The 15,444-nt window shown below is 37.4% G+C and overlaps 1 protein-coding gene across 1 annotated transcript in view; it reads right to left on the bottom strand.

Moving 5' to 3' along the window:
- LOC136556084 (uncharacterized) overlaps positions 1-15,444 on the bottom strand; it is a 58,000-nt gene that overhangs the window by 29,901 nt on the left and 12,655 nt on the right. The window contains exons 9-13 of the mRNA XM_066549138.1: positions 11,034-11,230; positions 8,749-8,813; positions 8,369-8,475; positions 5,158-5,269; positions 1,819-1,918 (exon numbers count right to left, since the gene is read on the bottom strand). Coding sequence (XP_066405235.1) covers positions 1,819-1,918; positions 5,158-5,269; positions 8,369-8,475; positions 8,749-8,813; positions 11,034-11,230 — 581 coding nt within the window. The remainder of the gene's footprint in view (positions 1-1,818; positions 1,919-5,157; positions 5,270-8,368; positions 8,476-8,748; positions 8,814-11,033; positions 11,231-15,444) is intronic.

The raw sequence follows: 15,444 nt of genomic DNA, 5'->3' as shown, positions 1-15,444 counted from the left end.
AAAATCCACACAGCTTTCTTTAATTCAAAAAGATGTTTTCTAGGGCACTGTCTATGCATGCATAGAATAAATAATAAGAATATATTTTTACTTTCTTGGTCTGCTATGGAGAAATCACTATGAAAAAGGAGAAACTACTTCAGTTATGATTTCCTAACTAGTTACAGAAATGATAGTTTGGTCCAACTGAAAATACTATCCTTCATTCATAAGGAAAACTCCAAGTCTTTATAAGCAACTTACATCTATGGTAAATGCTGACCTTCTGATCAGCCTTCAGAACTGCAACATTTTAAACTATTATTGCAATGAGTATTTACAGTTAATTCTACATGATCATCTCTTTATCGTAGACACAAAAAAAACAAGAAAAAGGACCATGATGTGCTGACCTTGTCTCCATAAATACAGCTTTAAAGAAAACCCCAACCTGCATTAAACTGTTCTCTGCAAATACTATAAAGACTATAAACACAGAATGTTAGAATGTGCACACTTCTGTACAATTTTTAACCAACTGGCAAAAAATTCGTTCCTTAATTGCAAGGCAACACTTAACTATTCCTACATTAATCAGTATTTTAGATTTGCTATGGAACTTCAGAGTTTCAGGTGAAGCCCATGGAATTTAATTTTGAAGATCTATGTAAATCCAAGATATAGTCTTCATTAAGATATGCAGAAGCCACTGCAAAATATCTAAACTCTGGTCCTCAAATTAGGCTGTCAAAACTTAAATTCATTTAGAATGGATAATAGAAGTGGGATGACTACTCATGATTTATGCACAAAACACATGAAAAAGCTTAGAATTCAGATAGTTATAGTGGTGACACCTAAGGACTTGGGAGTAGAAAAGAAAAAAATTTGCTCAAAATAATCACACAGTAGGTCACCCCAGAAAATTTAGAGAAACCAATGACATTTACAAAAAACAAATGTGCCTTCTTTTGGAACAAACATTTGGCAAGTGATAGAAGCACAGATCATTTCACATTACATGACCTTCAAGCAAATACTTAAAAATATACCCTCAAAACTAAGATGGACTTAATCAAATTCTAGTGGTTTGATTTTACCTCACACATCAATTCAAAAATAAATCTTGCAATATATCACAAAATCAAATTCTGAGGACAGAATAATTTGAAGTTAGACTTAATACTGCAGGATGAGAATTTAAGTTGGGTATTTAATACGCAATGGGAATTAAGATGCAGATTGTCAGCACCATCACTGTAGTATTAAATTTTTTAAATTACACCTGAATGTTATTACTTACACAAGCAGCTATACATTAAACAGTTGAAAGTACAGTAGCATCAATAAAAATCCTTTGTAGCAACACCAGATAATGAAGTATGAAGAGAACCTTCAGAACTCTCAAATGGCACATCTCTTCCTAAACTGCAGTGTTATAGCTGGACACTGAGTATATTTTTGCCAGTTGAGTAACACTCAGCAAAGTCTAATACCATTACTAAGTTTTAGGAACATGGTAAAAAAGTAAATCACTATTGCACATCGGCACAGTCACATGTAGGAAAACAGATGGATGAGGAAAAGGAAAAAAATAGGATGGAACAGTAGCAGCATGGGAATAATAAAGAATCTAAAAGGAATACAAAGGTGAACTTCGAGGACTTTATCATTCTGCTAATGTCTGTTGAATTTCTACACCAAGCTTATATACCTTTAAAAATTACTATTTCACTATGAACAACATAAGGAAGCCTAATATGACCAAGTTTTTGGGTGTTAGTCATGCTCAGAGAATAAAAAGTAACTTGAAAATTCTTAGATTATATGAATAATTACCCATGCCAGTTCCAGCTGGTGCAATCTCTTTGGAGAAGATTTCTACAGCTTCTCTTTGTTTATGGTGTACAGCAAGCCAAAGAACAGCTTCCCGAGGTCCCTGCTTCAAAAAGGTTGAAATTAGATTAGCTTAGATGCAGAACATTGGTTAAATTTACAAAACTGAAAAATAACTGTAGCTCAGTATTTGAGTTAAATCATTTGGTGACTTTTTAACCACCATCAGTATCCTTTGCCGCCAGCTTTTCATTATCTTTATTTTGGAATACCATGGAATCAACTGTTGGGTATTTCAAGTCACTAGGGCACTGTGCCTGTTCTCCAGCATTCTCCAAGAATCAAGTACTGTAACTAACAATACCAAATACTTGGCTTCACTGTCAGTGGAACTGGCAAACAAAGTTTGTTCTTATTCTAAGAGCACTGAGAGTACTCTGGGGACAAGTTAGAGAGCCAGGTTCACTTCTCTTAGCATCAAGAAGGAAGCAGATCTGTCCACAGAAAAGAATTCAAACCTAATCCTTGGGAGATAAATGTGAGAACAGAACTTGCAAAAACCACCATGTTTTCAGAGAGAAGAGCAGATGCTCCCTCTAAAGATAAACCAAATGTGCTCCCTACTCTAGTCAAAACACCTGTCCTTGCAGATAAGCACTGTCTCTCATTTCAAATTTTACTTCTCAAAAAAATTCTACTTTCAGCCACTGAAGGATCTACCATTGGAATCAATATACAAAAAATATACAGCCATACAACCCAACAAGCGCAGAATTTTAACATTCAGTGTTCCTAAAGCTATCAAAAGATTTATTAAATTACTACAAATAATAATCAACTGGAAACATTCTTGTAAAAAAACATCCTCACACATTCACATCTGCTTTCTGGTTCTAAACTGTTCCATATAATCAACATTCCATTTAAAGTTCCATTTTACCTCCTTGCCTGTGAAGGCAAGATACAAAGGTCTACAAAAATCAGCTGAATTCTTTTGGAGTGGATGAACCCAGTATTAAAACTGGTATATATATATGAGCTGAAGCAATTAATCTTACAGTATCAGAATTAAAACAAAAAAACAGCAAAACAAAGTCCGAACAATATCTTGGAAATCAATTAATAAAGGGTTAGCAGAAAACTAACAGAGCACATACAGTTTTTATGCCGCAAACTCTAATGCCTGATGCGCTATTAAAAAACAGCTTACATGAAACATATCCCAGATTTCCAAACCACAAACTCACTGTCACAACTCCTTTCTCCTCAACAGAACAGAGGATACTAAAAATCAAACATCACTAAAATTACTCAGTGCTGATTCAGGTCCCTTTCTAGCTTAGGCTGGGCAGGTGCTGACAAAGTGCTATCAAGAGTGACAGGCAGCAAAGTCTGAGACAAAGAAGTGCTTGCCATTCTTTCCTATTTCTCAAGGGTATTTTGTGTTGTCAGGAACAGTCAATCCTCCACACAGCAGCTCAGACTAGAGGCTTACCTAAGGCTGGGAGACACAGTGATTTCACAGCTGCAAAGGCTAACCACCACACCAGTATGACAGATGTGCTTGGGAAGTAGTCTAGCCACACCACATATCAACACTGAGCTCCAAATATTGTTCAGCTTACCCTGTTGTGGTATTCACGTACATATTTGCTTCTTTGCTTCAAATTTAGGTAGCAGAACTTTCAAAGCAAGAACTATTTTCCTTATGTGTGAATATACTGCCTAGCACAGTATGGCTCTGGTTTTGAGTACTGTGATTTGTAACCCAAATAACCAGGTCTAAATTTGCATGGAAAGACACTGTAAGAAAGAGTGTTTAAGTGACTGCATTATCCCTACCTGAAGCCCCAATGAGTAAATGTTCTCCTTGGGATTCTATGACTTTGTATTTTAAATGGAAAAGCAAACTCCACTCCCAAGTCCTTTTTCTCAAACGACCATGGCTGCTTTCCAGATGAAAGCTACCCTGGCTAGTTTCTTCTAAAATGCTGGAGGAGGCAAGAAAGGCAATAGAGTCTGATTTCCTGTATTTCAGCCTTAGCTCTCACATCTTGTTTCAGGCATGGATAGAAGCACATACAATGGTGATAACACTCTGTTTACTTTTAATATAAGACCTGGGAACTGAGGCTGGAAATACAGAAAGTACTACAAATAGTCTTTCATTGAAAAAATTTCTTTAATGTACTATAAGCAAGGCAAACTGAACAATCAGGAGGGAGAAACTGCTCAACTTCAACTCATTATTCACTTTGTACAGAACTTCCTATACAACAATTCAATTAAAGAATACATTACAATGCGTAATGATCAGGAGTTGGTACAAACATCTGGAACATCTGTTCCTCTGTTTCAAAATTTTGATTCCGCACTCTTAGTAAGACACTTAAAATTGCAGGTTTTATGGTCCTCTCTGTGAAAGAGACCACATTATAAAGCTCAGTCTTCAGGAGGCAACTCTTGCTGCTTTGCTGAAGGAAATTGAAACTCAAGCACTGAAATAAATAGCTGCAGATATAACTTGATCAATTTCTAAGAACACTCAATTTCACTAGTAAGAAGTCCACTGTCCTTCGCTACACCACATTCACATTTCCTTTAGATACAAACTGTTGGATAAAATGTCAGCACTAGTAAGAACAAACTCAGAGTTGAGTTTTGCCACGTGTACCTTAAGAGTTTTGCAAGGCTGTCACTGACAAAGAAGAATTAAATGCTACTGTTTTGGAACAAACTAAACTGTCTAAATATTTAAACTGTGTCTAAGTGAGGACATGATTTACAGTCTTCTTTCTTTAGAAAGGACTTTCATTCTCTAGATTAGGAAAACAGACCATGGATATCACAGCTGCAGTGGCTATGGCCATCATTCATATTCTTACATATGCACTCACAGTGCAGAATTACATAGCTGAAGATTATTTCTTCAGTACTATATCTAGTACTCACAGAAAATTTTGAAGTTGTGCAGGCAACATAAATGCTGAGATTTCCTGACTGCAGTATTTATAATGTGGTCTTTTTGCATTACATCTAATGCAATTTAAGTCTATGCCACAGAAGTTATTATAATATGGTATTTCTTTAGGAGACCATCAGAACAAAGTACAACAACATTTTTGTAAGATTTTGTATCAGTGTTTCTGGAACACCCAATACTGCAAAGACCTTGTCACTGTTAATTTTCTACATTACGTAGTGACAGTGAATTCTTTGCAACATGAAGGGGTGAAATTCCCAAGATGATAATGACTTCCTTTAAAGTTGTGGAAAAGATAACAATATGGAAAGATTAAAAGAGGTCAGTAAAAGTTTAAGAACACTCCACTGCATACTTACACCTTCTATACTCTTTCTAGCATGAGGTCCATATGTATCTTCAGACCCTAAAACTTGTATGTTAACTGCACTGTAATCTTCATACCCAAGCTGACTGAAAATAAGACGAGTCCTGCAACAAATGATTTGTTTTATTAGTAAACGGTCTCAAAATAATTATCTGAAGTAGCCCTGTGTGGACCACAGAAGTTAACTCTGTCAAACAGCTGTATAAGAGATTTTATCAGTTGAAATATTGGAATTTTTAAGGATATATACTTTGCTTGGTGAAACAAGTAACATTTTTTGCTTTGGTGGAACATTTTGAACACGCTGCTAATCTATCACTGTTGTCATAAATATAACCACAGCACCTGAAATAGTGAAGCAATATACAGGACATTAATACAAGATACAATTTTTTAATTGCTGTAAAGAGACAGAAATGTGTTCACACAAGAGAAATAAGTCCACCTTTATTTTTGATGAGATAAAAATAAGACAATCTCATTTAAGGCAACTGAATTTGCAACTGTGTCTGTACCAAGTTATTTTAAATTATTTATCTACAAACATTACAGTTACAGATACTACAACTGAAAATACATTCTGTGGGTCATTTTTAGCCCTTTCATGTGTTAATAATACAACAAAGAATCATGAAAATAGAAGGACACCAGAGATATTTCAAAAAGACTTCTTCACACACATATTGCCAAATCCCTTTTGCTTTCAATAATGAATAAACAAGTAAAAAGAGAAGTACACATGAAAGGAGCAAAGGAAGTCACCTTACAAACTGCCAAAGCTGTTCAATGTCTTAGGTTAACAACTAATTTGACCTGTATAAATGAAGCACATTAAATTTGTGCACCTTTTTCTCTACTTGCTGCCACTCAACTACTGCACAGAACTTAACCTAGAACAGACTGGAAGCTGGGTAGTTGAAAGATCACATCCTTAGAACATTCTCTTGAAACAGAGACCCAGATAGGCTCGATCAATGGCCTAAAGACAACTGCATGAAGTTCACTGAAAGTGCTGTGTCATGCACTTGGGTCACAGCAAGCACAGTCAGCACCACAGTCTGGGCCAGGGTGGCCTGAGAGCTGTTTGGCAGAATGAGACTCTCACATGCTGGCTGACAGGCAGCTGAACACAAGCCAGAGTGTGCCCAGGTGGCCAAGAAGGCCAGTGGCATCCTGGTCTGTATCAGCAATAGTGTGGCCAGCAGGACCAGGGCAGCAACTGTCCCTCTGTACTCAGCACTGGTGAGGCCTCACCTCAAATCCTGCATCCAAGTTTCAGGCCCCTCACTTTAGAAAGAACACTGAGGTGCTGGAGCATGGCCATAGAAGGGCAACAAGGGCTGTAAAAGGTCTAGAAAACATGTCTTGCAAGGAATGGCTGAGGGAGCTGCGGGTGTTCAGCCTGGAAAAAGGCTACACATAAAAGGAGGATGTACTGAGGACGAAGCCAGCTCCTTCTACTGTGCTTGTAGTGAGAGGACCAGAGGAAATGGCCTTAAGCTGAGACAGGGGAGATCCAGATTAGGTATCAGAAAAAAAATTTCCACTGTTCAAGTTGTCAGGCACTGGAGTAGGTTCCCCAAGGAGGTGGTGAAGTAACCACTCCTGGAGGTGTTTAAGAGATGTCTGGATCTGGTGCAAGGGTGATGTGATTTAGGGATTATAGTGATGGAGCTGAGTTGATAGTCGGACTTGCTGATCTTAAAGGTCTCTTCCAACCCTGGCAATTCTATGACTTTATGAACAGAAACCATTAAAAAAACCTGATGTTAACATTTCTGAAACAGTTATAGTTGCTGACAGAGCATCCTTTGAGAGGGATCAGAACAGCTTAATTCTTAATCTCTATCTGGGCTGACATACACCAATCTTTTGATGTGTCAAAGAAACCATTCCACATATTAAGCTGTTTAAGACTACATTTGAGATGCAGGAGGTGTATATTGTAATTTTCAAAACAGAGAAGTAGCCCACAAGCATGCCTAATGGGCTAGAGGCCACTTTTCACACCAATTAATCAGCCCTCAAGTGCCTCACTTCAGCTTTCCTCTGATGATTACTAAAGAGAGCACAGTATACAGGCTGAATTAATTTTCTAGATGTCAGAGATGGCAGCAGCAGCACTACAATCTGTTTCATTCAGACAAAGATACACATAGTCCAGTCTGAAATAATGTCCAAAAGCAAATATGAAATAGAAAACACAACATTCTACTTTTCTCCTAAAATAAACATCTAGGTTCCAGAAAGATGGCTTTCCAGAGGTTCTGAGTCTCTTGACTCTTTGTATTTGCCACTTCCTGATGGGTTTTTTTTATAGTTTGATTTTCTCAATAGCTCTTGGACAGGAGCTCTTAGCATTTGCAATTACACAGTCCCTATCAGCCTGCTCTTATCTGCCATATCTCTTGAGGGAAGTCAGACAACTCCTCCTTCACCACAGTGCTGCACACAGGCACATGAATAATCACTCCAAGTTCACAGTAAACCTTGGATTTCTGACTTTCCAAGTGTAGTTTCTGCATAAGTCTACAACAGGATGGGGAGGAAGCTTTATATAAAACATGGCACAAGGAAATAGATTTCTTAACTAGAAAGACTGGAGCTACTGGAATAAGCACTGAGAGATTCCGGATATGGAATTATATTTAAGAGGAATTCCTCCATGCCCAAATATACTGGCATGACAATACAACTGAAAGTTTATCACTCTGTCTTGGAATTGTAACTCTGTCCTAAGAAAAAACCAAAAATCACTGGGTCACATTTTAGAAAGCATGTTTTAAACACAAACTCAGTAAACTTCCTATATTTCATATCAGTAAGGCTTTTCATAAAAAACTTCTGCAAAAGCTGCTGAAAACTAGTTTCACATGGGTTTATCTCTGTATCTAATAAAATTTAATCTCAATCACAGCTTGTTCCTCACTAAATTGGGTTTTTCTCCAGCCACCTATTTTCAAATGTATTTGACACTTTTCTCACTCTGTCCAACCTAACTGAAGTGCAGCTACATATTGAAAACAGGTCTCTTGAAAAGGCTACTTAAGTCTTGAAATGTCATCCCAATAGGAAAACTATCATCTTCTAGGATTCTTACAAGGTTAGTAATGTTGCCATCATGTGTCACTGTTCTATTTTCATCACATCTGGAAAAAAAAAAAGGAGCAAACCAGATCCCCTTCCAAGACTCAAATACCAACCTTTGCAGAATAGCTTCTGCAGTGCGTTTTGCTTTTTGAACTGCCTTTGGGCCTCCCACTGGACAGACAGCAGTAGCTCTGAAGCCATCAAGATAAGTGGCATTTACCTAATGATAAAGGGATTATGAAGTTACATGGAATTCAGCACTGATAGGCTATAAACGCTCTCTGGCAATCATTATCTATACAAATACACACTTTTTAAATAAAGTAACAGCTTTTTGCATATAAAATAAGGCTTGCCTTTTCAAATTTTCCACCTCTTTCTTTTACTCCTGGGGCAGAGAAGATGAGGATAGTGCTAAGTTTTAGCAGTGTCTCCAAAATGTAAGATTTTGTAAATCAAAATATACCTTTCACATCAAAAAATGAGGTAATACCTTATAAAATGTTGAAGGAGGCAATCCTTTTGCTCCACAAACTTTCACTGCTCCACCATCAAAGCCTATAGTGGTTAAAAATCAGTATTTCAGCTTCTTCAATATAACTGCAAAGACATTCTTTTTTGATACTTATTAATCAAATGCACTTAATTAAAAAGCAAATCATTGATAGCTGTACTGCCAGAGAAGAGAGAACCTTTCAGAAAACAGTCCTTGCCTTAGAAAGCACAGCAGCAAACTGGTGACTGAATTTATGTCTGCCATGAGCCTTTTAAAAGGGCGATTGAAATGTTTATTCATGCACTTAAAAAATACTTAACAAAGAAAGCAGCCTTAGGACATTAGACTCAACAGTTACATTCTTCTTAATAGCCAGTTATTGGACACACACACACAGAGCATACAATTTTACTGCAGCTGGCTGGAGCAGACTGCAATCCCTCACTTGGTAAAGACGAGAAACCAGCGAGAGCTATTGGCTGAGAGCTTAGTAAGGGAAGGGTAACTTAATGTTAGCTTTCTTATCAATAACAGAAACAGTCTGAATATATTTTCCAGGGCAACAACCATGTTCAGTATTAGGAATATTAATGCAAAAAAAAAGAAAAGCAGAAAATTGCTGGGACGCCATCAGGTTCAACTTGAGCTGGAGAAAATCAGGAGGTGCTACTCCTTGAAAATCAGCAGTGCAGGATTGGCACCTCATGTTTTAGAGCCAGAATTATCGTGTAGTTCACCTGTTACTAACCTGTGTTTGCAAATATTTAAGCAGCAGTTCAAAGCCTTATATAAATACTCTGAAAAGATCAGATCAGAGCCTATCTAAAAAAGTATATGTCACTAGTACAAATTTTACTCAAATAACATCATCACTGTCTCTCAAGACTGACATGAGGTTAATTTAACTCTCTAAATATATAGCTGCATCCCTCCATTCAGGGTGAAGATCTGGAAGAGTTTTATGTCCCAGGTGAAAGCATAATACAAGAAAACAAATACCACAAAACCACATGCATAGCATCCATTGACAAAAAGAAAAACAAGCACCTCTCAGCTCAAACCCTGCAAGTAATCTAGCAGGACAATAAAACTAGCAATATAAACAGCAAAATTAGATAGCTTGCCTCTTTTTACTGGTGTACGTGTCAAAGCACTTCAAACTAAAATATTTAAGCAATCTGCCCATTTTCCATCTGTTATATTTCTAAGAGGACTAACTGAAAGTTCATGTGAAAGTTCATTTTAAGTTCAAACATGTCATATCAGGTCATTTGCAAGCTAAAAGTTCATAGGAAGGTTAGGGATTCTTTTTATAAAAAGAGAAAGACTAGAGGCTAAGAGCAGCAAGCTGGCCTTATCAGACTGCCGTTTGTTGCATGAGCTGAAGATTGTACCATGTTATGTACTTTTTTACTCAAGCAAAATATTCTTTATATTACCACATTTTCAGTTTTATCCCAGTAAGTTTTGGAGATTTTGATTGTTCTAAGCTTTAGAAAGACACTTGTGGCATTCTGTCACAAGTAAGTTCCATTAAAAGGAAAAAATATAATATAGAGCCAATAAAAGGCAAACTCTAGATGACTGTAGATAAAATTTTTTTCAAGCTGTCTTACTCAAATTACAGCTCTCTGAATCTGTTAAGCCTGGCGTTTTTTTGTTTTCGTTTTGAAGCTAAATTTTGAACATACCTTATATCCATCTTTGGTCTACTGGCTGTTAAGTGTTTTGAGGATTACAAATGGACTTTTTAAAAAAAGATTCTCTGGTGGAAATCCTGTACCTAATCATTCTTCTACCATGATCCACCTAAATGCCTAAGAAAAACACCATTACCAAGTAGTGCTTTGAAAGACACAGCCTTTCATTGCTACCAACACTTCAAATGCCCTAAGTAAAACCATGTACAAAACGTTTTTTTGAGAAAATAAATTGAACTGCAGTTTAAAAAAAAATACTGAAATCATAATGAAGCTATCTTGATGTTGTTCTCACTGAATAAATAGTTTAAGAACTTGACAGGTGCAAGGCAGGCATTAAAAGGTAAAGTAAAAGGAGCAGTGATCAAAAATATAATAGTCAGCCAGCAAGATAAATAAGATTACATTTAAAATTTCTAAAGGAATTTCTAGCAGCCTTGAAAGTATCAGTTTAATACAACATGACTCTAAGGAACTGATTTAACAAGAAATATGTAGAGACTAAATGGAAATAAAAGCAGCTGCTTTTGTTTGATAACACACTCATGTAACAATATCTGTGTCAATGAAAAGAGGACTAACCTGGAATTTCAGTGATGGAAACCTGGGAAAAGTCACATGTAACATCTGGTAAAAGATAGCACCGAGGATTGCCCAATTCATACACCAGCTGCTCAGCTACAGTGCCAAAAGAAATTAGTCCCCCTGTGTCTGGTGGTTTGGAAAGAATAAAGTCTCCTTCAGAGGAACATTCTACAATGGGAAAGCCTATGTTGTGCCTAGAATATGAAAAACATTAAGAAAAAAGCCTTATAAATACAAAGGGAAAGTGAAAAGAAATATGAACAACACACCAAAATTTCATAGTAACGGCCAATCAAGTAAAACCTGTCAAGAGTTACAATTTATCTGGTTGTATCTACAGAAACATAGACTAAAAAACAAGCCCTGAACAAACTGTTCAACTGAAATAATATGAGGATGTAGCCTATTGTCTGGCAAAGAAACATAAATATAACAGGAGAGTCCACCTGCAAACATGGGTGTAAGGAAGGGAATGGAGAAGGACACCAACAGAAACAGTTCAAGTAAAAAGCTGAAAGAATTAGAGGACTCTGATTAAAGATGTAAATTTAGAGTAAAATAAACCATGGTTAATTCTAGCCCCATTTGGCTACAGCAGCACACACAGCATGATGGTAAAGACATCTAAATACACCTTGCACTCTGATTTGTAAAAAGCCAGTCAAAGCAGGAAGAACAAACTGCTGGGAACCTCAGAGATAAAGAGAAGTAGGAAACAGGAATAATTCCACCTACAAAGGATAACTTCACACGTTAATAATAAATTATACACAGGAAAGTAATAATCTAAAAACAGGAAGACATATGAAAGGAAAGATCTTCAGCACATAGAAGACAGAACTAACAGAAAATTACAAGGCACAGCAAAAAGAAAAGCAGTGAAATTACAGACATGTTCATAAATGAAAATATTCTTCTTCCTCACATTCTCACAAGCAAAATATACAAAAAGTGATCAAATAACTCATAATAAGAGGCACATACTGGTCATTACAGTATCAGGGTAGAGTTTTCAGGATTACGTGGACAAGATCCAGACATCTGCTTTCCTAGCTAAAAGGCTTTCATTTTTTACAGAGAATTTGAGCAAAATTAAGAACTTCAAACTTTTCAGAAGTACCTGAGAATTTAAATTAAGAATGCAAAGATTCTTCTGAAAAGTCTACCTGGCTCCCTTCCCTCTCACAGGAAGCCTGAAATTTGTACAAGTGTCCCACAACATAAAATAAATACCAAAAGAGGAGTTAAGGAGATACAGTCCCTTGCAAAAGCTAAACCATTCTAAAAAGGTCCTAATAATGAAAGGTGGTGAACTTTACCATGCTCGTTAAAGCCAATGACCTTCAGGTCTTCCATACAAACTTAAAACCAGTTAATCCCTCAATTGAATTATTTTTGGGTGGTAGTGGTAACAATGTGCTGAACATACAACTGAATTGGTTATCAGCAAAGGTTACATGAACATAGTTTGTATAACATAAATCCACAAAGTCTGAAAGAAAGTAAGCAAAAATACCAGTGAATTCTTAAGGGACATATGTAAAAGTTCATGGGAGGTTGAGCAGATTCCTTATCATCAAGAATATTCAAACATAACTCCATTATTTTAAAGAAAGGATTAAGACAGAAGATCTGTTACTGGAGATCAACAACTTTTAATACATAGCAGACAAAATTGAAAAGTATGGTAGCTGGTGGACACCACATCAAATCAGTTAAGGTAATACTCCATTTGACTGGTCTTTGAAACTATTTACACCACTAAAAAGATATAGGAAACAAAAACAGCCTGCCCTGGTGAATGCAAATAATTGAATGGAATCAACAATTTCATATACAGGCTCTTCTAGTGGAGGGGGGGGGGAGGGGGGAGGTTGAGGGGATAAGGAGAGAGAAAAGATGGTAGTAGAAGTAAGTACTACTCAAAATTTTGAAGTGAGACATAGAAAAAAACAACAGCCAAAAAAACCCCTCAATTCTTGGTCTGGAACATAAACGTATGGGAACAGACTAATGTGTAATTCTCGCCATTTTAGATGCAAGGAGACACACAGAGGAAGCATCATGATTTGGCCAGGGTAACAAAGCAGGATCAGTGACTGAACAAGACTAGAATTAAGAAGCTTTTATCCTCTCAGTTCCACGTTTGTGTGCCTGACCCTGACACCTATCTGTCCTGTCTCAATGCAACAGCACCCAGTGCCCTGCTAGCAGGGTCAATGCAGCTTGATCAGATCAGGTACCCAGAAGAGACACCACTCACATGAAGACAGATCACCCAGAGCAGTCCATGTCCCTGCACTGACAGCCAGTGTCCCTGCTGCAGCCCACTGGAATCTCAGCCATCAGCATATGCAACTCTTACAGTGCTCTCCAGTGATCTTTGTGTAGACACTCAGCTTCCTACTCTGTACCACTGAGTCTACTAACATTGATTCAACTTCATTTTGCCCAACTTGCACTCTCAAAACCCCCAAATCATTAAAAAACAAAACCCAAATGTAACAGTAAGACAAAATGAGAAATTTCATCCCCTAACGTGATGAAAATACAACAGATATTGTTTCCCCCCTGTGGTGTTCAGGGTACACCACCACCCAATGAACTTTTCTGTATGGCCAGTTAGTTGCAGAAGATGTGCTTTTCCCCCAGGTTATGCCAGCCTTGAAAGCTTCCCTCACTTTTTTAACAGCTCACAACATAGAGATGCAATGATCTGGGTGAGAAGCAACTGGATTCTACCTGTATTGTAACTGGATGACTGGGAAAATACAAATATCCAGTATTATCTTGTAGCAGATGGCACTAATAACCCACATTAACATACACACACTTAAGACAAAAATGTATTTTGTAAATTGCTAAAAGACATTACTTAAAATTAATTTTCACCTTGGAAACAAACTGGTCTGTGACTCCTAAGATACAGTCAAATGGCAGCTACTTAAAGGCATAAAAAGCTCTTTAGCAATAGTAGTTGTGTGGCTCAGGTATACCACAGGCAGTATAGTCACACCATCACCCTGAGCATCACTTTAAAACAGCGACTCTTTGCCTGATTAACTTGTAGGCTTTGCTGAATGACTACACACCATATGACATCTGCTCTGTGGGGAACATGCCACCTTTAGGCTGTCCATAACCCATAGCCAAGCTGTCCTTTTGTACAGTGTAGCAGGGGAGTAAGCACAGAACTATGAACTTTATCAGCAACCATGGTCATTGCATCCAAAGGTACCTTGGCAAAGTGGCATCCTTCATCAATAAAAGAACTGCATCAGTTTAGTGACAAAATCTCTATGCAGGATGAAGCAGTAGCAAGCAATGGAAACAATTCCAAAAGGGAACTAACACAATTAATTTTAATTAAATTATACAAATTAATAAAATACAGTACTAGAAATAAATATCAAGTACTACTTTTAAAATATTTAAGCAGTTCTTTCAGCACAGGGTCAATATACACAAGAAATACACATTAGTTTGTGAGGGGAGATGACAACTACCATTCTTTAGTCCAAAAGGTCCATTTCAGGTTGCATGTTTGCCACTTAGCAAATAAATCTATTATAAATGAATGTATATACAATATAGACATTAATAAATCAGAGCACTGAATGAGACCAAGCTAAGATTATACCTCAAAAAACTACTCCAAACTGGGCCTAGATAGGAGTTAACAGTTAAAGCAGGTCTCAGTGAAGACCTACAGAACAGGAATAACCAAGTTACAAAACTGGTTTTGCTGCTGAAGCCTCCATCTCATCAACCTACTCTTATAGCAATCAAGAATCTGAGTTTTCTGTCAAGTTCTCTGCCTGCCAACAACTTACTCTTGGATTAATTTTTTCCATGTAAAATGTTATTTTTTCTTCAGCTTTGGCTCTCAGAAATGTTACAGCTTATGGGCATGTCATAGGTGATAAATCAAGCTGTCTAAGCAAGGATCTCCTCCCTGTCTACTCTGGAACACTACTCAGAAGCCTCTGAGGAGCCATCAAGATAAACTTCCTCCTTGTTTTGCCATACTTCTTACATCATTTGCATTACAAGGAAAGTAAAATCCATGACCAGTACTTTGGCTCAGGGAGAGAGACATTTGAGATGGAACATGTATTTCTCCCATCAAAAGTGTCAAATCCCTCAAGTACCTCATTCTAGCCACTACTGCTCAATGGAGATTACTGGCAACAGAAGATGGGACAGAGAGCGGAGTACATTTACTTGCAGGGGAAGTTGCTGCAAGAATGAAAGCAAAACCCCACAGCAATGCACGGTGGAAGTGAACCAGGATCCAAGTAAGCTGTGGTGTGAACTTTTAGCTCTACAGCTAAAGCAGCTGCCTGGGACGTGACTCAGTGAATGTCACACCAAGGAGAGCTCTGAGCCAAGCTTCTCAACTCCTTAG

This window comes from Molothrus aeneus, chromosome 4 (genome assembly GCF_037042795.1).
Source record: "Molothrus aeneus isolate 106 chromosome 4, BPBGC_Maene_1.0, whole genome shotgun sequence".
NCBI lineage: Eukaryota > Metazoa > Chordata > Aves > Passeriformes > Icteridae > Molothrus > Molothrus aeneus.
This window is presented reverse-complemented; position numbering and strand designations above follow the sequence as displayed.